At 42.2% G+C, this 27,620-nt stretch overlaps 1 protein-coding gene across 4 annotated transcripts in view; it reads left to right on the top strand.

Moving 5' to 3' along the window:
* Nucleotides 1-27,620, top strand: part of pitpnm3 (PITPNM family member 3) — a 110,149-nt gene that overhangs the window by 81,092 nt on the left and 1,437 nt on the right. For 2 of the 4 annotated variants that reach the window (XM_085243789.1, XM_085243787.1), the window contains exons 9-19: nt 2,107-2,264; nt 2,492-2,662; nt 17,379-17,573; nt 17,724-17,872; nt 20,332-20,448; nt 23,989-24,105; nt 24,206-24,354; nt 24,561-24,710; nt 24,927-25,110; nt 25,279-25,407; nt 25,493-25,914. In XM_085243789.1, the coding sequence (XP_085099915.1) occupies nt 2,107-2,264; nt 2,492-2,662; nt 17,379-17,573; nt 17,724-17,872; nt 20,332-20,448; nt 23,989-24,105; nt 24,206-24,354; nt 24,561-24,710; nt 24,927-25,110; nt 25,279-25,407; nt 25,493-25,840 (1,867 nt within the window). In that variant the 3' untranslated portion in view covers nt 25,841-25,914. Of the gene's footprint in view, nt 1-2,106; nt 2,265-2,491; nt 2,663-17,378; nt 17,574-17,723; nt 17,873-20,331; nt 20,449-23,988; nt 24,106-24,205; nt 24,355-24,560; nt 24,711-24,926; nt 25,111-25,278; nt 25,408-25,492; nt 25,939-27,620 lie in introns of all 4 variants that reach the window. The other 2 variants (XM_085243790.1, XM_085243788.1) reach the window with 2 other exon arrangements.

Genomic DNA, 27,620 nt, shown 5'->3' with positions numbered 1-27,620 from the left:
CACATGGCAAACAATTTGAATGGAAGTCATGATATCCAGCAAGTATGGCTATTAATTAGTTTTTCAGTACCATTAATTATTTTACAGATTTTTAGGATATGCAGTAATATAGAGTTCATTTAGCTGAGTGATGCATTTACATTTAAGACGGGCATGCTTTGTGTCCAGATGTTTGCAAGGCAGTTTGAATTTATATTAGCAAATTCAGGTAAATACAGATTTGTGTGTATTGTTTGTGAATGAAGTCAAGTGTGTGTGTGCGTGCGCGCACGTGTGTGTGAAGACAAAAGCTAAAAATAGAATCAGAAAGCAATCAAAGCACTATTGATTTGGCTTTTAAGGATGGCTGGAGACTGTTGGCTAATCCGTCCTCTTTGTGTAGGACTTGATGGGAAATGTTGGCTTGCTGGTAAGCAAATGGATCTCGTCATTCAGCAGCAGTGGGTTCTGTCTGAGACCAACTCGGCTGTTCAAACAACTGTCAGTGTGATGCAGACTGTGAAGACCGGGTGAAAAGCTGCTCTGGCTGAGTCATTTAGGCCCAGGGCTTGCAACAACCCCAGAATGTTAAAACATGCAAGCCTACATTTGAATGTGGACAAAGAAAAAGGATCACAAGTCAACTGCTCCAACCTTCAACTGTTCACCATAAGAGATTTTGGATTACCTCTACTTTCATTTAAGTTGTCTTATTGCACATATAACCCTGCTACACTGCCAGCTTTTGTCATCATGTTAGCTGAATCCTGCACACACACGCCAGAAATCTGTATTAAAATGATCTTTTTGTATTAATTTCCTACTTGCTCATATTTTTCATGGAAAGCAGAGATGTTAAAAGTGATGAATGTACCTTAACCTATGTTAAGAGGGTGAAGCGTTTGTTTGAATGTTATGTACACACCAGTGATGGACTGTGTATTTTTGTCCATTTAATAACATTTTCCATTTAGCTACTGTGAATCATGAGCACTATCTTAATTCAGTAACATTTTTTGCCAAAGAAGAGCTTGTGAATTAGTGCATGTGAGCGTGAAGATAGCATGGTGATTCAATTTAGCTCAATTTATTTTGGAACCAAATAACAGGAAAAGTCATCTCAGGGCACTTTACATATTGAGGCGGAGACCTTATATTAATTTAGATACGACAATTCCCTTTGAGCGGGACATTTGCTGACAGTAGGCAGTAAACTCTCTTTTAATAGGAAGGAGCCTCAGGCTTTGGAAAGGGGGACCATCTGCCCTGCATCTGAGGAAGGGCAAGAAACCCCCCTACACACAAACCCAAAAGAAATGGAAACATGTCATAGTAAATATAGGGGTTTTTTTTGCAATTTTTAAAGGGATTAAAGGCTTGTAAGCACTCGTAAAAGTGTCCTGGATATGTGTGGATACAGTGAACAGTATGTTTTATGAGAAAAAAGCATAGAAATATAAAATACATGAGTCTTATAAGTCCTCTATATAAAATACAAGTGTGTACTTTAAAGGGAAACTTTGAATGACATTTTTCTTATTTATTCTCTGTATGAGAATAAGCACTGAGCATGTTTGATTATTCAGGCAAGTAGCCAGAGATCAGAAACAAACACCTATAAATGGAGGTATGTGCAGAAAGACAGAGGAAAGAGAGGGAAATGGAAAAACTACAGGTGAGAGAAGGGCATACACTGTACACCTTTGGACTCTTAGACCATGGAACCAGTTAGTAGGGGAAAAAAGCTTGGTGGTGTTGATGGAGCTAAATCAGGCAGACAAATTGGGCCGCACTACATCATTCACATGTAACATGTCTTTCTGTTTTCGAGTGGTATAACAAACGCTCGCTCCCAATTTGGCGACCCATTCAAGCTATAAATTTCCCAACTCTCCCTCTGAGATGTCGGTGCTGCTCCATCACTGTTTGCTGTTTCAACCCCTTCCACCAACCGAGCATTTAGCATTAAGCGCCGGGGGGATGTTTACTCATCGCTCCCCAGTTTCTGCGTATTCAGATCCTAGATGTCAGAACTCTAATTATATTTTTGTCTTGTACTGAATTATGTTAAATGTGAGTTGCCTGTATGAATGATGTATATTATGTCTGTGTTTTTTAAACTTCCAGTTTGATGAAGGAGGGAACGGAGGTGCGTGGCGGCAGTAGTACTAGTCTGGTGTTGAACCCAGGCAGATTTGACTTTGAGGTATCGGACTGCTTCCTGCTGGGCTGCCCGCTGGGCCTAGTGTTGGCCATGAGACGCACTGTGCTGCCCGCTGTTCAGGGTAAGAAGGAGAAATGATGCAAAACATGTATTTAAGTACTGTAGTTTTAAATTTAATACAATCAATATGTTGTTTTTCTATGAAAACGTTGTAACAGTTTACACTGGGTTAGGGTGAACTGATTTTCACTTTGCTTTTATCACTTCACTTATCCAAAGGGCTCGCTTGACTCAGGTTGAAATCCTTTCTTATGGTCATGCTTGTCATTTGTGTTTTCTGACCCTCAGTGAGCCAGCTTCGTCCAGCCTGCTCTCAGATTTTCAACCTGTTTTACCCCTCGGATCCTTCAGCTTCTAGACTGGAGCCGCTACTGCAGCCTCTCTTCCACAAGTTGCCACCATTTGCTGTGCCACGCTACCAACGCTACCCTCTTGGAGATGGACGTTCGGTGCTCATAGGTAGGCCGAGTGATTTAAGCCTGGAAATCAATTTGCTGATATGGGAGGACTGCTGCTCCTGAATATTTCATTGCTTAATCTATTTTCTCATTTCTAATTTCATGAAATCTGGTTTGAATTCTGTTACTCTGACTGGATTACAGGGGTAGACTGACTACAGAGAGACTCAGTGACTTAGCAGTGTGAGTTCTCCCATTTACATTTATACAGGACACAGAGAGCCTTGATCCCATCTGTGTGTTTTTGTCCTATAGAGGCAGAACCGAAATTGCCCCCTAAAGCCTGTGGTTCAAGTAATTATACTTTATCTTCTTGTGGTGGAGTACCATTGGCTTGACACTTCTCTCTGAGGATCAGTCACAGTATGTGAGGTAGTCAGCTGTTAGATCTGGCACAGCACTGCTGTAATCTCTCTGGGATTCTTGGTTGTAGGGACTCCATAATGAGTCCCTGATTTATTTGGTGCATGTTTTAGCCCACTCTTGGGACATAAAGCTTCTCTCTTAACAGCAGTTATGATGCATCGTCTGGTTCCCCTTTCTCTCCATCCACCTACATTACTGAGAGAAAGTAGGACAAGGACTGATCGCTTGTTTTAACAGCCTACGGGAAGAGATATGAAGATAAGGCTTTGTGGGTTGGTGTGAGGCTTTAGAAAATTGTATACCCTGCTATTGAAGTGCAAGCTTTAGAAATATGTTGAACTAAGAGCAGATTTGTCAGTCGTGTCTACTCAGTTATGGGGAAAATTAATTTCCATTTTGCTTTCAACTATCCTTTTTTATTAGAAACCCTAAAGTGGTATACTACTAAGAAAGAAAAGAGCAGAAACAGTTTATTTAGAACCAGACATGCATGTAATTTTATCAGTTTCTGTGTCACACTTGTTTCCCCTTTAGAAAAGCTGGGACACAAGTGAACAAAAAACAATTTTGTGCACAAACAGAGATGATGTACATGTTTGTTTATGATTTTTGACAAATATTTGACGAAATGCTCGGCATTACACTAAAATAAAAATCAGTAAGTGTGACTCACACGAGTCTTGTTGCACATATGAGATGGCAGTCAAAAATTGGCTGCCCTGCCTGTCATAGTTTTGGGTTTCTGTTTCTGTTATTTCCTGTTTTAATTTTGAGATTCCTTTTTAAAAAATTGCTTTATGTTTTTGAAGATTGTTCTGCTGCACCGCTGTACAGTTAGCTCATTACTCACCCAGCATACATACTCTCCAATTACCTTTGCTTCTTTTGGCTACAGCCTGTTGATTGAAGGCTGGAACTTCAATGCAGTTGTCCTCTCTGTGGGTCCTTTCCTGTGAGAAGCTGCATGTCAGGCAACAAAAAATAAATAAACAAAGACTTCAGCATTGTTGTATTTCATTAAAAACAGGAATAAGCTATTAGAAACTGTCATGGCTGTATGCACGCAGGCAGGGATGGAGGACCCAAATGCAGACTCAAAAAGGGCAGATGTGAGCTTTAACAGCTTTATTGCTGGACACAAACTGAACTAAACTGAGAGACACAAACATAAGCTAAACCGGCAAGGGAGACAGGACACACCGCTTGGTGAGGGTACGACGTGACGACAAGTAGGAGCAGACACGGACACTAAATACACACACTCAGTAACAAGGAAGTGGCGCACAGGAGGGAGACACACCTGAATCTAATTGGCCAAGACGAGACAAGGGAAGCAAGACAGAATACACTAACCTGAGACACGGACCTTTAAAGTAAAACAGGAAACACACAGACAGAACTTACAGACACAGACTCACGATACTGATACATCAGGAACATAAGGAGAGGGACAACTAGACAGGAAAGGCGGGACCGGGGCAGGTACAGAGACACCGACCAGACACTAAACAGAGGGACCACTGAGTACAGGGACCAGAGACATGAGGAGCACAGGGACCAAAACCTAAGAGATAGAAATACCAAACAGAAATCAAATCCTAATATACATGAAGCAAGATGAAAACAAAGACTAAGAATAAAAACGAACAATGCAAAATCCAAAACACTGGGTCACTGACTCAATTCAATTCAATTCAATTCAATTCAATTCAATTCAATTCAATTTTATTTATATAGCGCCAAATCACAACATAAGTCGCCTCAAGGCGCTTCATAGATACAGAGAAAAACCCAACAATCATATGACCCCCTATGAGCAAGCACTTTGGCAACAGTGGGAAGGAAAAACTCCCTTTTAACAGGAAGAAACCTCCGGCAGAACCATCTGCTGCGACCGGTTGGGGTGAGAGAAGGAAGACAGGATAAAAGACATGCTGTGGAAGAGAGACAGAGGTTAATAACAGATATGATTCAATGCAGAGAGGTCTGTTAATACATAGGGAGTGAGAAAGGTGACTGGAAAGGAAAAACTCAATGCATCATGGGAATCCCCCGGCAGCCTACGTCTATTGCAGCATAACTAAGGGAGGATTCAGGGTCACCTGATCCAGCCCTAACTATATGCTTTAGCAAAAAGGAAAGTTTTAAGCCTAATCTTGAAAGTAGAGATAGTGTCTGTCTCCTGAATCCAAACTGGAAGCTGGTTCCACAGAAGAGGGGCCTGAAAACTGAAGGCTCTCCCTCCCATTCTACTTTTAAATACTCTAGGAACAACAAGTAGGCCTGCAGAGCGAGAGCGAAGTGCTCTAATAGGGTGATATGGTACTATAAAATTCATTAAGATAAGATGGGGCCTGATTATTTAAGACCTTGTATGTGAGGAGCAGGATTTTGAATTCAATTCTGGACTTAACAGGAAGCCAATGAAGGGAAGCCAAAACAGGAGAAATATGCTCTCTCTTTCTAGTCCCTGTCAGGATTCTTGCTGCAGCATTTTGGATTAGCTGAAGGCTTTTCAGGACCATGACAGAAACACCACAAATAAGCACATTTTTAGCACTTTAGTTACTATATGTTACATATAAGAATAATGTTTCCCATATCACTCTACTGCATGCTGAAGCATTTTTTGAATAGTGAGCAGATTTCTCTGAGCACTTATTGCTATCCAAGTAATTAGTGAGAAATTTGGTTATTTTTTTCATTTCCTGTAAGGAGGGTTCAGTTATGTAACAGAAACCTCCGAGTGTCAATGGGGAATGCTTAACACAGAAACATGTAGGGTTATTCTTTGTTTGAAATGAATCTAATTAGCTAAACTACTGTATCTAATCCTGGAGCAGTCATTGAAGCAGTCATTAGATCCTTGAATCATTTGTTGTTTAAACATGGACTCATGGCTGATTCTTCAATGAGACCTATGTAAAGGAAATATCTGACACATGCTTGAACCCCTGAGGTCTTTTTTTCCTTTTATTTAAAAAAAATGTAATTGCATCCAGCTGGTCACAAATGGAGATGCTTGACACCTCTTAGAGCCAGAAGTGCTGATAAAGGTGATGAAGTGTAAAAAGCACACAGACAGCACTGGCTTGCAGCTACATTGGGTTTTAATTATAGGTCTGCATCCTTGTTCTGTTGATCAGACTTGGAAGCTCTCAAATTGCGATGTGTGTTAAATCAAAAACCATAGACAGGTGCAGGCGCACAGAAGTTACAGGGGCGCTCACATTACCCATTTCCTGCTCTGTAATATGGTAATTAGTTGTTATGAAGGCATGGAGAGCCAATCAAATCAGGCTCCTGTGGGTATGACTTTGACATCTACATCCACCAACAGTAGAGCTTTTATTATGATGAATGCTGCTAATATACAGAGAATGGGCCCTCTTGTTATTGATTTCCAGCAACAGCCCAATGGGAAATATGATCATCCAAACAGCAAATGCAAAAGGAATTATAATAATCCTTATCAGTATTAATGGCACAGCTAATGGCGTTTTAATGTAAAAGGTTGACGGCAGTATAATTTAGCTCACCATAAATGTATTTGTTAATCAGATGTTCAGTATGGAGGCTGAGAGCGCTGCAATGGCTGAGTGGGTTGAAAGTCTCTTTTCATGTCTTTTTGTGACAACGACTTTCTAAGGATCATCCTCCCTCACTTGCAAAGTCCTCTGTTCATCCTTTCTTTTACCACTCATTCTTCACACTTATTTAAAATTCCTTCTATGTAAATACTGGTAATTTAATCAAACCTCTGTTTGCTCTTATTGCTTTAACTTAGGCACACAAAGACATGCATATAAGCAGGGGGGAAGAAAAGCTGGAAAATGTATGTCCCCTTCCATCTCCATTTTTCCTGGCAACTCTAGCAGACTTTTATGACCCTCTTCTTCCTCAGCACGCATCTTTGGTGGTTTGGTGAATGCGCATGTTTCAGAAAATGACGCCAGAGTCAGTGCCGCCCCCTCCTTTTCTGCCTCTCCTTGCTCATTGTGCTGTGAAAGAAAGATAGGGCTGTGCAATTGTTCGATAGACTGAAAGAGAGGAAGGTTCCTCTGAGAGGCTTAGGGCAGGTCTCATTAATGAAAGCAGGATGTTGAGTGTGTCTGCATTTGTGTGTGCTTACTTTGAACACTTTTGTTATGGGGACAGTGGGGGTAAAGCTTCACAAGATCCCCCCCATAACATTTTACAGTGATGTTTAAGCTTAGAAAATGATTAGGTTTGATTGGGTTTACAACAGGCGTACTGCAGTGAAACTTGAATCAATGTGATGTCCTCAGTTTAAATACAACTGTGTCTGTATGAGTTATAAAGTAGTGACAGGAAGTACAGGAAGGATTTTTTTTCTTCCAAATTATTAAAGTGAAAATAGAGCACTACCACTATAAAACACAAGGTGTATGGATTTTTGTGTGATATTGATGTACAGCTTTGGAAATTTTCATTTAAACAAAATGTATGCCCCTCAAATAATACATTTAAACCAACTGTCTGATTACTGTTTAGATCTTGGCCTCTTGTGATTAGCACCAGGTCACTGACAGAAAATCCTTTGGTGTGCTGAGGAGAATTTATATGAAGTCCTACTCCTGTACAGTATGGGTAGATATTGGATATTTCCAAGGCCTAATGCTCAGTCATGAAGTAAAAAAACAACATTTTATTGGGCTGAAAACAGGAGTCGTAATGGTAGAAAAGTCTGTGGAGTAGCTCTAGCTGCAGGTAGAGCAGGTTATATACTAATTTGTTATCTACTAAAGGGTTAGTGTTTCATACCCGGCTGCTCCTTTCGGCATGCCAACGTATCCTTGGGCAAGGAGATATAAAGTGCTAGGCATAGGAAAAGAACTGTGTTACTGGGTGAATGTTGTATATTTAACACAAAGTTTAAAAAAGTCTACAACTCCAGGTAAACAAACAAGCACCACACTGGGAAAGCACACAGATGCTCAAGACTGAGGGGAGACATGAGAGAGCTAATCAGGGGGATGGACATAGCTGGGTGATGAGAGACAGATGAGGATAATCAGACAATCAATGGGAGGGTGTCAACTCAAAATCAGACACAGATTCTAATAACAGTGACTTGTGTTTGGGAAACAAACAACTCTCACGGAAATGAGGAAACACAACAATACTGTGAGTGAACGAGCTAACGTGAAGATAGCACAGTAAATGTACTCTGACAAAACAAGGGCCAAGAAATGACAAAAAAACTGAAACTGCAAACAACACAGTGTAGGAGGACAGGTATGAAGGTAAATATTAGGGGTGCAACGATACTCGTATCGATATTGAACCGTTCAATACAGTGCTTTCGGTTCGGTACGCATATGTATCGAACAATACAAAATTTGTAATTTATTTTATCAACTTTCCTTCTGACGATGCTGTCTGTGTTGAGTGCTCAGTGAATCTGCGTTCGACTACTCCGCCTAGGCTGCACTGTCGAGCGCAGATCCACTGAGCACTCAACACAGGCTGTATCCCAATTCAGGGTCTGCAGCCTTAAAGTACGCATTTCAAGGCCGATTACGTCACAGCGGCGCGCCGAAGGCTGTCCCAATTCAAAGGCTGCTCGAAATGCGGCCCTGAAATGCGTCCTTCATTTCCCTGAATTTTAAGGCTGTGGCAGTGTAGACTTCGTGGTCCCATATATCCCACAATTCATAGCGCAGCAGTCGGTGTGGAGAATTCTGCCGCAGACGATAGAAGCGGAGCGGCCGAAGAGTAAACTGTGAAAAGTAAGTACTGAATATTATGTCACTTATTTATGTGGAAATGTTTAATAACGAAGAACATTAAACATTACTGTTGGCCACATGTCGGCAAAGTTATGTGACATTAGTGACGTTTGTACTAACTTGGTTTTAAAGCCTTTACTTTAAAATATACTCCATTCAATAGCTGAGCTTAATCTTACAGAGAATGATCAAAGCTCATGTAGAAACAAACAAACAAATGAACAAAAGATTTTTTCCTTCATTTCTGTCAAACAAAGCTATGACACGTTTCCAGTGGTTAGTATCATGGTTGCTAGGCAACCTGGGCAGCACAATGGAGGCTTTTTAAAAAAAACTTTATTGACAAACAACAGTATCACCGCAACGGAGGCTAGACCGTCCCATTACACAAGCCTCGCACTTCCAGCCTTAGCGGTCTTTGAGTACGCGGCCCTTGAGGATCGTTGAGGCTGCGTACTTTAAGGCTGCAGACCCTGAATTGGGATACAGCCAATGTTGGATGTGCCACGCAATGCTCAATTACATGGGTGGGAACTAGTGTGTTAGCGCAGTTAGCTCGTTAACGTGTTGGCCGTCTAGCCCCACGCACAGGGCGATCAGGGGTAGCTCGTTAACGGAGATTTGCCGTGTTGTGGCGTTAACGTCATTTCAATGAGATTAACGCTGACAGCACTAGTGGGAACACAACAAATATGACTGCACATTTACGCCGACATCATCCTAGTGCAAAGACAAGTGGAAGCAGACAAAAACAACAAGCATGCATGCTACAAACTTTACCCGAGTCATTTAGACAGCCGTTAGCACATGATTCTCCTTATGGGGACCTGATATGTTTAATATTGTGGCGAGCTCAGGCAAGGAGGAGACGGAGGTGTCGTTTGGTCTTGCTTCCTGTGAGGTAGCCAGGGAGCACAGCCGTTTATTGACATCTGCAGAAGAACGCTGCCGCTAGCTAACTGCTCAGCGCGGCAACAGCACAGCAACAACAACACACAGGGCGCCCTCTGACCCCGGAAGGACACACCGTCGCAGCGAGAGGGCGTCACCCGTCACTATGGCAACATAAACAAAACATAACTGTACAAACCGAACCCCGAACAGCCCTGACCCGCTACATAGCCCCCACCTAAGGGGTCAGTCGTCCCCTACGACCCCAGTACCCCACACAAAGTCCTGCAAATGTCCAGGTGCCTTCTTTTGGCGCACCGGCCGGTCACGACCGGCGGGGGAAAAGTCACTCGGGTCAGAACATGGGGTGCCACCATCATCCCACTTCTGACACCAATGTGGCGAGCTCAGACAAGGAGGAGACGGAGGTGTCGTTTGGTCTTGCTTCCCGTGAGCAAGCCAGGGAGCACAGCCGTTTATTGACATCTGCAGAAGAACACTGCCGCTAGCTAACTGCTCAGCGCGGCAACCGCACAGCAACAACAACAACACACAGGGCGCCTTCTGACCCCGGAAGGACACACCGTCGCAGCGAGAGGGCGTCACCCGTCACTATGGCAACATAAACAAAACATAACTGTACAAACAGAACCCCGAACAGCCCTGACCCGCTACATAGCTCCCACCTAAGGGGTCAGTCGTCCCCTACGACCCCAGTACCCCACACAAAGTCCTGCAAATGTCCAGGTGCCTTCTTTTGGCGCACCGGCCGGTCACGACCGGCGGGGGAAAAGTCACTCGGGTCAGCACATGGGGTGCCACCATCATCCCACTTCTGACACCAATGTGGCGAGCTCAGACAAGGAGGAGATGGAGGTATCGTTTGGTCTTGCTTCCCGTGAGCTTGCCAGGGAGCACAGCCGTTTATTGACATCTGCAGAAGAACACTGCCGCTAGCTAACTGCTCAGCGCGGCAACAGCACAGCAGCAACAACAACAACACACAGGGCGTCCTCTGACCCTGGAAGGACACACCGTCGCAGCGAGAGGGCGTCACCCGTCACTATGGCAACATAAACAAAACATAACTGTACAAACCGAACCCCGAACAGCCCTGACCCGCTACATAGCCCCCACCTAAGGGGTCAGTCGTCCCCTACGACCCCAGTACCCCACACAAAGTCCTGCAAATGTGAAGGTGCCTTCTTTTGGCGCACCGGCCGGGCACGACCGGTGGGGGAAAAGTCACTCGGGTCAGAACATGGGGTGCCACCATCATCCCACTTCTGACACCAATGTGGCGAGCTCAGACAAGGAGGAGATGGAGGTATCGTTTGGTCTTGCTTCCCGTGAGCAAGCCAGGGAGCACAGCCGTTCATTGACATCTGCAGAAGAACACTGCCGCAAGCTAACTGCTCAGCGCGGCAACCGCACAGCAACAACAACAACAAACAGGGCGCCCTCTGACCCCGGAAGGACAAACCGTCGCAGTGAGAGGGTGTCACCCGTCACTATGGCAACATAAACAAAACATAACTGTACAAACCGAACCCCGAACAGCCCTGACCCGCTACAATATGCTGCTGAGAATATAGCCCAGAAGAAGCGTATAGTATAGCTTTTATTTTGGAAAGCGAGACGCTGACAGCACTAGTGGGAATACAACAAATATGACTGCACATTTACGCCGACATCATCCTAGTGCAAAGACAAGTGGAAGCAGACAAAAACAACAAGCATGCATGCTACAAACTTTACCCGAGTCATTTAGACAGCCGTTAGCACATGATTCTCCTTATGGGGACCTGATATGTTTAATATGCTGCTGAGAATATAGCCCAGAAGAAGCGTATAATATAGCTTTTATTTTGGAAAGAGCCATTTCTCTGTAATAAACTCTCTTTTCCAAAGATGACTGATTCCTCAATCAGATACAGGGCTTGCAAAATCGCTAGCCTGACGTCCCGGGGCTAGCGATTTTTCCAGTTGGGCTACCAAAATCTATCTCTGCCCTGCCCATCGGACTATTGTAGGAAGGAAAAATATATGTCAATGCTTTTGCATTCTTTCGGAAATGTAGCTGGGTAATTATGTCATTGGCATCGATGAGCCACTGTCAATATGTGACATATTGAAATTGAATTTGCGCTTGTTTTTTGCTTTCACTTTGCAATCACGGGAACTGTGTATAGAGAGCGACAGCACTGATTGGTGAGTGATGATAATTTGCGCACCAATTCCTCTGACATCGTCTTATCAATCGTTAGCTTACTATGCAAACATGACAAGTGAAATCTCCAGCAGCAAGCTTAAACATATGAGAGGTTGATCGCGCAGAGAATCGCTGACCGTTATGTGTGTGTGTGTAAAAGCAGCAGGATATATACTTTAGTTCTGCTGAGCCAAATAAGACAGGTCAGGGTGAAGAAGTGACAGCCAAAGAAAAGCTTACCACAAAACGGAAAAGTTATGACAAATCAGACTATAAGGCAAAAAGAAAGTGCAGCTTTATGGTTTCATGGACAAAAGAATTTCTGCGGCTGCAATATGACGAGCTATATAACCAGGGCTGCACATAAGTGGTCCACAGGTGCGCATTCGCTGTCAAACCCCCCCCCCCCCCAAAAAAAACGCGCACAAGATATGAAGTTGCAACGCGTGTTTGCATACATAACATTTTCTGGAGGAGGACAGAAAGTTGTTTAGAACTCTTAAAGATGTCGAAGAAGCTCCTTTAAGCAGTTACTTTGGTGTTCCTCCACCTCCAAAAAAATGTCAGAAGGAGTCCGAACCACAAAAGAAGCAAGGAAAAGTGGTTGCAGGAGGTGAGCTGGCTTCAAACAAATGATGAACGCACAGAGATGTGGTGCGGAATGTGCCGTGAAAATCCCACTCTAGCGGACAAAAACAGTGCTTTTTATATGGACACAAACGCGCGTTGCAACTTCTTATCTGGTGCACGTTTTTTATTTTGACAGCGAATGCGCACATGCAGACCACTTATGTGCACCCGTGTAAATAACATAATGTTCTGCTTGGTGTGTTGTTGGTTTTCTCTCGATTTCTGAGTCGACAAGCGCCTTTGTTACTGGGACCAGTCATTTTAAGAAAGGCCCCCATTAGAACCCATGAGAAATGCAAGAAATGCATTATTGCTCAGTCTGCAATATCTTTCCCAGAACAAACACCAATTGGATGGATGGATGGATGGATGGATACTAAAAATAAACCTGAAAAATCTGTTTAGAACAGCGTACTATGTTGCAAAGAGTGAACTACCACTGGCACAATTTAGCAGTCTTTGCAAACTTCAAAAAATAAATGGCCTAGATCTTGGTTCCACTTGTCTCTTACCCGTGACTTCAGTGGAAATTTCAAATTCAGGATCTGACACAGACTGATTCATGTCCTACACAGTTCTTACAAGTTCATAGAAATTTCTGTTCAATTAGAACCAAGTATTTGAGTTGATGATTGTAATTTTTATACAATGTTGTAATTTGTTTTTCAACAATTTTTTGATTAATGTTTTGTTTCCTTTACAATATTATACTTTAATATTGTAAAGGAAACAAAACATCAATCAAAAAATTGCTCTCTTTTTTATTCGGGCTACTTAAATTTATTTTGGGCTACCAAAAACTGAAGAGTCCCTGCCCGAAGGGCTACCGGGGATTTTGACATTTTGCGAGCCCTGAGATATATTTATTTTTTAATTACTTTTGTTTCAGCAACATTACATTTAAAAACTGTACTTTTGAGTTAAAATATATATTTATAATTTTAATAAATAACAAATTAAAAAGGCATGAACATTTTTTTTGTATTGAAAAAATATCGAACCGTGACACCAAAGTATCGAACCGAACCGAACCGAACCGTGAATTTTGTGTATCGTTGCACCCCTAGTAAATATGTGTGTTTTTTTTCCCTACAGGTTCTCACATTTATTCTACAAGCGCTCACATTTTGCAATTCATTTAACTTCATAGGCTCTACCATAAAATAACAACAAAAATCGATAAAAAATGAAACTCTAGTTGGAATAAGATGAACTGAAGACGGGAATAAAACCTATATAGGGAGTGCAGAATTATTAGGCAAGTTGTATTTTTGAGGAATAATTTTATGTGTGCAGGTGACTATTACTGTGCATAATTATTAGGCAACTTAACAAAAAACAAATATATACCCATTTCAATTACTTATTTTTACCAGTGAAACCAATATAACATCTCCACATTCACAAATATACATTTCTGACATTCAAAAACAAAACAAAAACAAATCAGCGACCAATATAGCCACCTTTCTCTGCAAGGACACTCAAAAGCCTGCCATCCATGGATCCTGTCAGTGTTTTGATCTGTTCACCATCAACATTGCGTGCAGCAGCAACCACAGCCTCCCACACACTGTTCAGAGAGGTGTACTGTTTTCCCTCCTTGTAACTCTCACATTTGATGATGGACCACAGGTTCTCAATGGGGTTCAGATCAGGTGAACAAGGTGGCCATGTCATTAGTTTTTCTTCTTTTATACCCTTTCTTGCCAGCCACGCTGTGGAGTACTTGGACGCATGTGATGGAGCATTGTCCTGCATGGAAATCATGTTTTTCTTGAAGGATGCAGACTTCTTCCTGTACCACTGCTTGAAGAAGGTGTCTTCCAGAAACTGGCAGTAGGACTGGGAGTTGAGCTTGACTCCATCCTCAACCCGAAAAGGCCCCACAAGCTCATCTTTGATGATACCAGCCCAAACCAGTACTCCACCTCCACCTTGCTGGCGTCTGAGTCGGACTGGAGCTCTCTGCCCTTTACCAATCCAGCCACGGGCCCATCCATCTGGCCCATCAAGACTCACTCTCATTTCATCAGTCCATAAAACCTTAGAAAAACCAGTCTTGAGATATTTCTTGGCCCAGTCTTGACGTTTCAGCTTGTGCGTCTTGTTCAGTGGTGGTCGTCTTTCAGCCTTTCTTACCTTGGCCATGTCTCTGAGTATTGCACACCTTGTGCTTTTGGGCACTCCAGTGATGTTGCAGCTCTGAAATATGGCCAAACTGGTGGCAAGTGGCATCTTGGCAGCTGCACGCTTGACTTTTCTCAGTTCATGGGCAGTTATTTTGCGCCTTGGTTTTTCCACACGCTTCTTGCGACCCTGTTGACTATTTTGAATGAAACGCTTGATTGGTCGATGCTCATGCTTCAGAAGCTTTGCAATTTTGAGACTGCTGCATCCCTCTGCAAGATATCTCACTATTTTTGACTTTTCTGAGCCTGTCAAGTCCTTCTTTTGACCCATTTTGCCGAAGGAAAGGACGTTGCCTAATAATTATGCACACCTGATATAGGGTGTTGATGTCATTAGACCACACCCCTTCTCATTACAGAGATGCACATCACCTAATATGCTTAATTGGTAGTAGGCTTTCGAGCCTATAAAGTGTGTGTGTTAGTCCCCATAGGGAAATAGTTCCTCTGCATTTAACCCATTCACCCAGTGAAGCAGTGGGCAGCCACCAATGCAGCGCCCGGGGAGCAGTGTGTAGGGACGGTACCTTGCTCAGGGGTACCTCAGGGTAGCCGTTCAGTGGAGTCGAACCCCCGACCTTCCGATCATGGGGCCACCACTCTACCTAATGAGCTATCCCTGCCCCTGCCCCTATACAGCTTGGAGTAAGACAACATGCATGAAGAGGATGATGTGGACAAAATACTCATTTGCCTAATAATTCTGCACTCCCTGTATAAATGATAAACAAAAGCTGGGACTCGAAAACAAAGAGCGATACTGAAAAAGAACTCGAATCAGCAATCAAAATACAAAAACTGGAATAACAATGAAACTCAAACACGAGTTCACAAGAAAAAGAACAAAAGAACAGAACCATAGGACTGTGACATTTAGGCGTTTTTGTTTTGCAGTTTTTACTCAGTTGGGGACCGATAATGAAAGATTGCTCTCCACAGCAAACTAAAGATTAAATCCCACTCGTTGTGGTCCTAGATAGAATCGGGTGTTAGATAACAATCCTGTTTTTGAATCGTTGTGTCATCCCCAGTACATATCCTTAAAAAAAAAATTGCCATAAGTAAAAACAATGTCCAGTAATGCGAACTGCAAAGATTTGAGTAGTTATCTGTTAAAAGACTGCATTTTCAAACAAATCCAGGACCCCACATGCTCATCACCACACAAATGTGTTTATGTAACACAACATTGAAGTTATATTTTAAACTGGTAGACTTCATTTAAAACACCCCTAAAATACTGAACAGTTACATTTTTCCCTTCTCATCTAGAAATGTCTTTTCTTCCCACATATATTCACATAACACAGACCTGTGACACAGAAAATTTGGCAATCAGATGCCCGGCACTGATAAGTACAGAGTATGTGTCAGATTTCTTCATCATCTTCCTAACAGACCGAATGTGGACTATTCTTTGCCTCGACTGCGGGGATTCGTTAACCACAGCTGATTCTCCCCCATGTTTCTGAGAGCCGCAGTTAATCTGTATTCTGCTGCAGTTGCTCATCCTTCTCAAACCAAACAGGCAACATGGGACTTCATCTGCTGGCATATTTATAGCCATCCAACAGCAGAGAAAGGGCTAACATGAGCATAACAAGCTGTGAAACAAACTGAAAATTCTGGATAATGACTTTGACACATCACGGCCATTTGAAGATACTGAATAGAGGCAGGCATCCACAATGTCCACAGATGTTTATCTGTAATGTTAATGTTTATGTTTGGCACAAGTAGAAGTAAACTGATAGAAGAAACTGTGAAGGGTATGCTGTATCCGAAGCGCCGATCAAAGACCAGCCCAGACACGATGTGTTCTGATTAGCATTTGCTCTCAGGAGAGAAAGAGAGATAGAGATGTAATGGTGGGTTTGTAGTTGCCATTCTACTTTCATAAAAAATGGCTTCGGTAATAGGATAATCAGTACTCTCAAGAGATAAAAAAGTTTTATAGTATAGGTCAAAGCAGAAAACATCAAGGGAGCATTCTCAAACAAAGAGATGAGCCTTTAGCTGTTTTTCTTTTGCTGCTGTTGTTCAGCTTGTCAGAGAATATTCTCAGGTAGAAGCTCTGTTACATTCAGCGTCAATCTCCTTTTGTCCTGAATCTTTTATAGCTGTTAAGATAAATGTGCTAATGAACAGAGCTGATAGGCCTTTGCCTCTCTGCTGTCTGAATTAATAATCATATGATGCTTTTTCTTTTAGGGTCTGTGAGAGAAAACTGTTATGTTTGGGATGTCTAGTGAAACGAGGTCTCTGGGATCTTCAGTATTAAGACAGAACAAATAGGAAAATGCAGTGTAGAGCCTTGCTGGGGGAAACGAGGAACTCAACCTGATAAATTATTCTACTTGTCCGCAGGAACCAAGAGCAAGATGCTTTCTGGCTCCCAAAGCTAATGCCAAATACAGTCTAATAAATTGATTCAAACCCACAAAGTGTGGAACAAGCTTTTCGTCTGTTATCACACTTATACATAGTGCTTGTCTTTGGTTTTGCTTTATAAAATGCAAAGCAAGTCAATACACAGCGAGAACCTGGCTTATTAGGCAAATAGCAGCATTGATTTAAAGATTCAGACCAGTCAATTGTTGTAATCAAAGCATTTCCTTTCTTCTTCCCTCTCCATTTGTTCTTATATTTCCCCTTTCCCCCCTCCCTCTATAGCAGACAGTATCCAAAGTCATCCAAATGTGTTTTTGGAAGGTGAGCAAACTTACGGAGGGCCGACTTCGCAGCAGTCCTCTGAGACCGACACTGAAGGAGGAGGAGAAGAGGGGGGGCGTAGAGCCAGTGTGACCAGTGTGGAAAGTGAAATGTCGATTTGCTCCATGGGCCAACTTGGAAACACCATCGCTAACAGTGAGTGGGAGGAAAACAAAGAGACAGAAAGGCCACGCCGTCGTCTTCCATTTGTCTTCTGGAGATTAATTCAAGTTGATGAGCTTTCACAGCTTTTAAAGTGACCTCAGTTCCCCCATCTAAGTATGAGGATGTGTGTTTATGTTTCAGTTTCCAGTAGTTGGTGGGGCTCCAAGAGGCTGGACTATGCTCTGTACTGCCCTGATGTGCTGACTGCGTTTCCAACAGTGGCTCTGCCTCACCTTTTTCACGCCTCCTACTGGGAGTCCACTGACGTGGCAGCTTTTGTTCTTCGGCAGGTGAGAGAGCCTTACTAATAACAGTATTGTTTTCTCCACAGCATATTTAATAAACTAGTGTTCTCGAAAATGGCTGTTTTTGCAGCTCAAATTGAAGACTAACTAAATCCTGCAGCTCACTTATACCCTTAATCACAGCTTTGATCTGGACATGATCACTAGATGAGGTATGCTTTTTGTTTTCGTTGGATTCTTTGAACTTCTGATGATATTTTCAATCTTATTTTCACTCATTCCCTGCAAATGATGAAATATAAATTGCCTATTGCCTATATAAATAAAGAACCACCATCATTTTTTAAAAATACAAACACATCCACCTATCCATCCTCGTTCTGTCTATGTACACACTTACTGTTTCCAAAGGAAATTAGATGGTAAATTGCTGCCAGTTCCTTTTCAAATCATTGCATTCTGTTTTTATTCGCGACTCTTTTTTGGAATTGTGGTTGTATTATATCATAATATGTAAAATGACAGAGGCTGTACTTTCTTTTTACCTAACTGTATTTAAATATCTAAAAGCGTCATCCACTGGACTCTTTCTGAGAGATAGACCCAAAAACAAGTTCAGCTCTCTAAAGCAGTTCAATATAGCAACAAAAACAACGATAAAGGTGTGGGAGGTAGGACATGGAGATAATGAGCAGAGGTGTCAAGTTGGAAACAGTGTATCTTAACATTATAAGAATAAACTGTGGCGTTTTTAGACTCATGCACTGGCATTTCATGCAGTGTGCTTAAAACAATAAACTGTCCTGTTCTCTACATAACAGGACAAAAGAGAAAGAGTTTATTAATGTAAAACATTTCATACAATGTGTAATTCAAAGAGCATACAATGACTTGACCTATTTGTCACACTAGGAGATAGTCCATCCATCCGTTTTCTTAACCACTCATCCAATTCAGGGTCACGTGGATCGCCTGAATACTATCCCGGCTGTAACAGGCCAAGAGGAGGGCTGCACCCTGGAGAGGTCACCTGTCTATCACAAGGCTAATTCAGAACGCAGAGAATAGTTCACGCTCAGACTAGCAGAGATGAAGAAAAAGGTTCAGCTGTACTGTAAATGGGAGCATGCTTCACTGTAATTGAATGGATGGCATGTGAGGAACTCAGCCATTTGAGTTTGATCTGATTCCAAAAGTCCACAACAACCACAACCAGTCAAACTTCACATTTTTGTCCAGACATGAAACTCTGTTCAGCATATGTTGTAGATGCTGCCTAACTTTTCAGCTGTCAGCATGAAATCATGAAATAGGACTCTCTAAAGGACTCTTTTACACACATGCACACACACACATGATGTGCAAAACAAGGCAAAGTTACACTTGACGTGCTTGATCTTATGTGAAGCTGTTCAGGATTCATCTGACCCATCACAGCTGAGCCTCTGACAAACTGAAACCCTTTTATCAAGCTTGCTCTTTGATATGACAAAAATATGGACATGTCTGATTTTGTGGTTTAGTCTGCTTTATAAATAAATTCAATAAGCGTATGACTGAAATCTACAAAAGTTTGAAAATGTATGTGTGCTGCCAACTCTTTGGTTAGGATTTCAAAAGTCTGCAAATATGTTCTCAGCTTAGGCTCAGCTGTAGTCATTTCCATATTACCATCCTCAACTTTAATTAGTCATACGGACCCATCATTTGGTCAGGAGAGTCTTAACATGCTGGCAGTATATATTTCTAGCAGTAAAGCTGGAATTAAGCAATGAACCTTGACAAGGTTTATGCCACATTTTGCCCACTGAACTGCCCATAAAAATATTATGGGCAGTTCAGCTTTAACCTATGATAACAAGGATAAGGAGAATCTGTAACTCCTCAGACACCAATGAACACTATGCCAGTAAATACATCTGAAAAACATCTTTTTAATCACATTATTTCTTATGAAAAACTTCTAGAAACACTGGCACTCTTTTAAAACAGATGATTAGAAAGCAGAGCTTCCATAGGGAAAAGAAATCTTTTCGTGTTGGCTCGATCTGCTGTGTGTTGCCTTTGTGAGACAGTGGAGACGATTTAGAGATGCACAAAGTAAACAAAGCTCTATTGAAGTCATTAGGAATTTAATAAACCTTGGCGTACAGCATCATTTGTGCTGCAGAATATTTACGATTTGTAACAGAATGTAAAAGTTGTGTGAAAAGTCATTTGTCAGACTTTCTGTTGCTGTCTTTATGGAAACTCTCTCTTGATGTTTAGGCCACCTGGTCAAAAATGATAAGCAGAGCCTCAGTCAAGCAATATGCAGTAATTCTCTACAAAACTGTGAATTAGAAACACGATGAACCTCTTTTAAGGCTTTAGATGCACTGTTCGTCAGTATATCAGCTAACAGTAATGCCACCATCACAGTAGTGGCATTACTGTTAAACAAACCTGTGTTATCTTATGGAAATGCCTGTTCTTATTTTAAATATTTTTGTATTCATTAACAGCTCATGCGATGTGACTGCATAAAGGCAAAGGAAGCAGACAACTTGGACTCGGCTCCTTTCTCACCCTCTGGTCCCCGTGAGAAGTGGCTTAGAAGGAGGACACATGTCAAACTAAGGGTAAAAAATTAAAATTCCCCTTTTTTTGGATGTATATAACTTAATACCAGATTAACGTGATGTTCAGTGTTTTGGGAATCAAGAATTGGCTGACTAAAAAGATGATCCTAGAGTCTAGTTAAAAGGCTTTTTCAGCTGTGGCTGACACTGGCAAAGACTGTAGACGTGTAGAGTGGCAGGCAGGGTTGGCAAGCTTTCGAATCAATCAGCAGACAGAGTTGACACAGGTTTGGCTGGCTCACACAGGAAACCTAGGGCGCAAAGATAGCAGGTTAGCAAACTAGCGATCAGAGCAAGAGTTTGGGAAACGAGAAAGGCTCCTCTCTACCACAACAATTGAACGAACAATCTGCGAGCTAGTGTATATATACTGCAGGGTGTTGATTAGGTGATGAGCCTCAGGTTTGCCAGCCAGAAATCTGGTGGTTAAGAGATTGGCTGTGCCTTTAAGGCATGGACCAACGATGGCATGTTGATCCAAATTAAAAAAGAAAAATTAAATGCCTTTGTTTGCAACAACTGGGTTCGATTGCAAGATGCAGATGAAGTGACACAAAAAGGGTGTAAAAGTTCTAAGTAGACAAAATCTGATTTCAGTCATCTTTCCCTAATTTGTAACATGCACTTAATCAGGGTTAAAATACGGGTATTACAGACGGCTGAAGCTGTAGTAGTTAAGTCTTTGGCCTCCATGAATGATTTGAAGCTGGAAAAATCTTAAAATACTCCCACACATTCACCTTGAATCACTGATGCAGGCAGACGCATACAATTGCTCGATGTTCCTGAACCCTGCCGAGTAGAATAATCAAGGTCACATTGCTATCCCTTTTCTAAAAACACAAAATTAGTGCCTGCTTGCTTTTCATGTGGCTATAAATAGAACCGAATAGCCATGGAAACATAACTATATTTGAGTTTGAAGGTTTTCTTTTTCTCGGTGTCGACTTGTTCATGCCTCACCTCAGCTAAGTGATGTGATTCTTATGTTAGTGCTCAAAGCAGTTGCCCCCGTCCTGGATACGAGTCGGTACGTGTAGATTTAAAGCAGCCCCATGCCGATTCAGTCCGGGCACAGCCAGATGATCTGTTGCAGGGCGATGCTATTCGGAGAGATTTGGCAACTATTTCAAAGGTTTCTTGCTGTGGTAAGAGGCCTTTGTCACAGCTGGAGAGGGACCACTACTGTGGCAATTGTTTCGTGTGTTGCTTCTCGTGTGTTGCTCTTTAACAGGCAGGTGTCTGACTCACTAACTCGTGTCCTCCATAGTTTTGTCTGTGAGTTGATGGTGTCATTAGCCACAAGTTGCTTGTTCGTATTGTTTATACATATACCACACAGAGTTCATGACACAAAAAATAAATCTATGCTGAGCCATGTGATGCACTCAAGTCACATAGCTGCAGGCTGGGATCTTGTTAAACTGTATGCTGGTGCATGTACACGCACAGGTATGCACATATATATTTACATGTTCTCTCTCTGCATTGCCATCACAGGATGAGTAAGTGACGCCTCTTGCTGGCAGACAATTAACTGTTGACAAAGCTAATGCGGGATAGCAGCTGGAAACATTGAACTTCGTTGTTAGATGTCACATCCTTTAAATCAATTATCATTAGCCGATGTGGTGAGACGGTAAAGCACAACAACAACATGGTTGATCACATTAGCATTTAGCTGTATTTGTCATGTGCAGATGCTCCATTATCTTTCACTGAGTGTTGTCAATAAACAACAGAACATTTTCAAGTAAATGAAATGTCATCTGAGCCTCTTAATCCTGATGAAACAACCCCAGTAAACAACGATTGAGTTAATAAATTTATCGTTGCTGCTGCTTTTGTTTGCGCGTGTGGCTGTACACCTGTGATATTTTATTTATAGAAGTTGGCCCCTTTGATAATTTATTTTGATCAATTATTGTTACAGTGTACAAACATAAATCCAAAATTGAAATACTAGCTTCGTGAGGCTGATAAAACTTGCACTGTATGCTGTTAAAATTCTTCAGTATAACGTTGAGGTTGCAGAAATGACAGAGACGTTAGGGAGGGAAAATTACAGTTTCTGTCATGGTGACCCACAACAGAGTCTGTGAATTATACATTAGCGCGCTCATAATATGCTATTAAAATGCAACCATCTCAGCAAGAAGAGATTTAGGGATTAGTGTTCCACTGCTGGCACACTTGGAGGTACTCACTGAATAGTGCAATATGGAGAATAGAACATGACAAGGAAGCTTAATAGGGAGTTAGCATGCTTTTCTGTAAGGTCCCACAGTGCACTCTTCAGCAGTATTTGGCTGGACTTGGAAATTTGGAAAAACAGGGCATGAAAGCAGGAAATTTATGGCTATTTTTAATCTCATTCCCTCTGATTGTGTTTGTCTCAAAGGCTTGTAAAGACAGGCCATGTACAGACAAAAGTGACGACTGATTTTGGTGGACGTTCACAATAGTTCAGGTGCTTTAGATGTTCTGTTTCTTATACATTATACATTACCATCAGGAAGGCATCTGTTCATAAATTCACTTTGCAGAGCTTAATCATATCCCCGGACAATAAACCCTTAATCATAAAGAAATCCTCAGCTACAGGTGGAGCAAGGTGTCCTGCAACAAATGATGAGGCAGACTTACTCTTGTGGAGTCATCTCAGATTACATGACAGAGAATCAAGAAATCTTAAATCCACAGAAGACGTTCCCTTAGATACAGCACAAACCTTGAAAAACGAATAGTTATGTCTATAACTTCTGTTCCCTGAAGGAGAGGAACGAGATACAACACATAAGTATGGGATATCACGCCCTCGCGTGTCCTGGCTGAAGAAACCTTTAATCACGCCTTTAAGGCAGATGACGTGTGATGACAAGCGCACGGCCCCGCCTGCACAAGTAGCCGCTGTCATCACAGTCATCCCTCAGTTCGATAGCCGCTCTTCACCGAGCCAAACTGCTCAGTGGGGCCACCTTGTGTTGTACCTCGTTCCTCTCCTTCAGGGAACAGAAGTTATAGACATAACTATTCGTTCCCTTTCAGTCGATTCACTCGGTACAACACATAAGTATGGGACATATATACACGCCCCACAGAGCAGCCACCGAACCGGAATCAGACCACCACATCCTTAGTGAGTGGTAGACCCAGCAGAAAGGACAGCATGAGCCACCGAAGGGGCTGTAACGTCCAACCGATAAAACCGCACAAAAGTGTGCGGTGATGCCCAACTAGCTGCCGCACAAATATCAGCTACAGGCACCTCTTTAAAAAGAGCCCATGAGGTTGCCATCCCCCTGGTGGAATGAGCTCTCACCCCGTTTAGATATATTTTTTATGCAATAATATCCTTTAAATTTTTTAATTTGAACTCTGACACTGATTCTTTTTTCTGTTACTTCTAATCACATTTCAGCATGAGTCATAAAATTTACTCCAGGGTAGCGCGCCAGAGACAAACTGTTGTTGCCGTAAAGGCTTACGTGTTACATTTGTGTCCTGAATAATGGAGGTAGTTCTTGTCACTAACTGCAGAACGTCACAGCAAACCACAGGGTGAATGATGTCATTGCCACCGAGGATGGACCCCAGACTCTGGTTGGTCGCTTCATGTATGGCCCCTTGGATATGGTCACTCTGACTGGAGAAAAGGTGAAAAACAGCGATATGATTTATGTTGATGCGTGTGCGTTTCTTTGTTAGGCTGGCATTAATCAATTAATCGCATGTGTTATACCCCTGCCCCTCTCAGGTGGATATCCTGCTCATGACACAGCCTCAGTCGGGCCGCTGGGTGCACTTTGACACAGAGGTGACCAACAGCAGTGGCAGAGTCACATACACAATACCTAAGACCAAGAAGCTTGGCCTAGGAGTATATCCCATTAAAATGGTAGTCAAGTAAGCATCCATGTGGCATTCCCTTTACAAAGCGCTGTATTATCAAATAAGATGTAGAAAGAAGAGAAAGATTTCATTTATTTATGCTCTGTGTTGGAGTATGAGCTCCTTGCTGGATAATGCTGCATAAATAGTGGCCTTGAAGGGAGTAACAACTAAGTTCTCATTTTTTTTAATATGTAGTTTCTCCTTTTTTCAATCCACAGGGGGGATCAGACTAGTGCAGAGGCCTACCTGACTGTGTTACCAAGGGGCATGGAGTGTGTTGTGTTCAGCATTGATGGCTCTTTTGCTGCCAGTGTGTCAATCATGGGCAGCGACCCCAAGGTCCGTCCTGGAGCTGTCGATGTGGTCAGGTAACTGATTACCCTTTTTGATTATACATGCGTGTGGTTGTATGTCTACATGTAAATCTTGAGAAGGTGGAAGGGTTCACAGGAAAATACAAATTCAGTAGTCAATACGCGTGCTTTGTTGGAGCTCTCAGTGTTTTAAGGATTTATGCGCATCCTCTCTGTGATAATACAATTATTCACTTTGATGTGTGCTTGATTTTATGCATTCACATCCAGGCATTGGCAGGACTTGGGATATTTGATCATCTACATCACAGGCCGTCCTGATATGCAGAAACAGCGTGTGGTGTCCTGGCTCTCGCAGCACAATTTCCCCCACGGGATGATCTTTTTTTCTGAGGGCTTAGTTCATGACCCACTGCGACAAAAGACCATCTTCCTCAGGAACCTCATCCAGGAGGTAAATCCTGACATTAACATAGGCATTAACATATACAGCAAATAAGACCTTTTGGTCCAAGCCGTACAGTGAGATCTTTCTCACTCTCTCACTCACAATTTTGTAGCTTTGGGATGTGCTGAATCAAAATGTCACACGTGTGTGACTGGTTATTTTCTCTTTCACCAGTGTCACATTAAGATCAACTCTGCCTATGGCTCCATGAAGGACATTTCTGTTTACAACATGCTAGGCCTCAGCCCCTCACAAATTTATATTGTTGGCAGACCTTCGAAGAAGTACCAAAATCAGTGCCAGGTAGTTCAATTTACATTTATGTACTTTGATCTTCTCACTTCTCCTTGTCAGATTTTCTAACTCTTTGCCTGTGTGGTATGTGTAGTTCCTGAGCGAAGGTTATGCAGCGCACCTCTCCACTCTTCAGTTTGGGCACAGAGCCAGACCTAAGAAATCTCCTTCAGTTCGCATGGTCTTAAGGAAAGGTTCATTCGGTCTCTCAGCGAAGCCTGACTTTCTGTGTAAACGAACCCACCTGCGCAGGACCATGTCAGTCCAACAACCTGACCCCCCGTGCACACCCAACCCTAAGCCTGAGCGAGCCCAGAGCCAACCAGAATCGGATAAGGATCATGGTGGTGGGGGAGGCGGAGGAGGAGGAGGGCAAGGGCAAGGGCAAGGACAAGGTGCTTGGGGACGAGCCTCCATGCATCGCGGAGATACAACTCCCTGACAAGAGACAAGAGATGAAAGGATTGCTGGAGGACAGAAGAGGAGAACAAAGGGGTCTTAGTGTCCAGGGCCAAGGTGACATCTTATTCCATATTCCAGGTTATAACATTGCAATTTGTTGTTTGCTTTTTTCTTATAGTTTTTTGCAATTTTGCTAGTATAGGACAGTATATACGATTCTGAGACCTATTATAAGGAGTTATATCCTGGACAAGCTACAGGTTGAACAAAACAAATTATTGCCCCATATTGTGTAGTATATTACTGCCCTTTGCAGATTATAGACTTTCCTTTATAGACTTGGTTCAGTATTCCATGCATATTTGCTGAAATGGAAACACAGTTTTCTTAGGAAATTGAGGGATTATTATGCATAATCTTGCTAACGTGCAGTGGTTAGGTGCAGCAGAGTGTGTCTGAGAAATAACACAGACAAATGAGGCACAGGTGTCTTAGACTGATCCGTCCAGAGCTAGAAAAACAGAATGGAATGATTTACAAATCTCATAAAGCCATATGAGACTCTCATACACCTTATAACGTAAACAAAAGGAAAAAACAGAAGGAAAACTGTTAGCCTATCCATCTTGAATAGGGAACATTTGGAATAATACGTGACATAGAGAAAACCTTTCACCTCTGGGTTGGTCGACTCTGTTGTCTCAGATATACAAACCCAATTCTGAAAAAGTTGCAACGCTGTGTAAAATGTAAATAAAAGAGCGCAATAATTTGGAAATCTCAAAATAGAACATAGAAAATATATTTGACAAAATAATAATAATGGATTGGATTTATATAGCGCTTTTCAAGGGACCCAAAGCGCTTTACAATACCACTATTCATTCACTCTCACATTCATACACTGGTGGAGGCAAGCTACAGTTGTAGCCACAGCTGCCCTGGGGCAGACTGACAGAAGCGAGGCTGCCATATTGCGTCATCGGCCCCTCTGGCCAACACCAGTAGGCGGTAGGGTAAAGTGTCTTGCCCAGGGACACAACGACCAGGACAGAGAGCCCTGGGATCGAACCGGCGACCTTCCGGTTACAGATGCGATTCCCAACCCCCTGAGCCACGGTCGCCCAAAATAAGAAAAATAAAAGCTCATTTTGAATTTTTAATAACAGGAACTTTCAGACTATGTCTTTTTTAAGGGAAGGCCTTGCATATTTCAGCAAGACCGTGCAGCCCTTTCACCAAATGAAAACATTTGGAGCATCATGTAAAGGAAAATATGACAAACAAAGCCCAGAACTGTTGAGCAGCTGTAATCTAACATTGGATAAGACTGGGAGAGTGCTCCTCTCTTAAAAGACCAGCAGGTAGTCTCCTCAGTTCCCAGGCTGTTGTTAAAAGAAGAGGGAATGCTATACAGTGACAAATATGGCCTGGACCCAAATGTTTTTTGCAATATGTTGCTCCATCAAATTCAAAACAAGCCACTATGTTTCTTATATAGTAATTTATTTCAGTTTAAACATTTATTTTGTGAAATTCAGTATCGGTTTGTGACATTTACAAATCATTGCATTTTTGTTTTTATTTTGAGTTTTTCCACAGTGTCCAAGCTTTTCAAAATACAGCATTTTAGTTGTCTGTGTTATCAAATCACAACAAAGGAGTACTTGGCAGATTAGTGTTGTTTTTTTAAAACGTTCATGAGAAGAACATTAAGAAAAACATTGTTAGATCTGAAAGCAGAAAGAGTTCAATATTTGCACCATTAGTCCAACCTAAAACTGAACATCAGTCGAGTGTTCAGCAGCACAACAGTGGCA

Source organism: Mchenga conophoros, linkage group LG14 (genome assembly GCF_057382185.1).
Source record: "Mchenga conophoros isolate Kocher_MC1m ecotype Shallow Benthic linkage group LG14, M_conophoros_male_GT1.1, whole genome shotgun sequence".
NCBI classification, from domain to species: Eukaryota; Metazoa; Chordata; class Actinopteri; order Cichliformes; family Cichlidae; genus Mchenga; species Mchenga conophoros.
The sequence above is the reverse complement of the archived record's forward strand: the minus strand, read 5'-3'. Positions and strand labels throughout refer to the sequence as shown.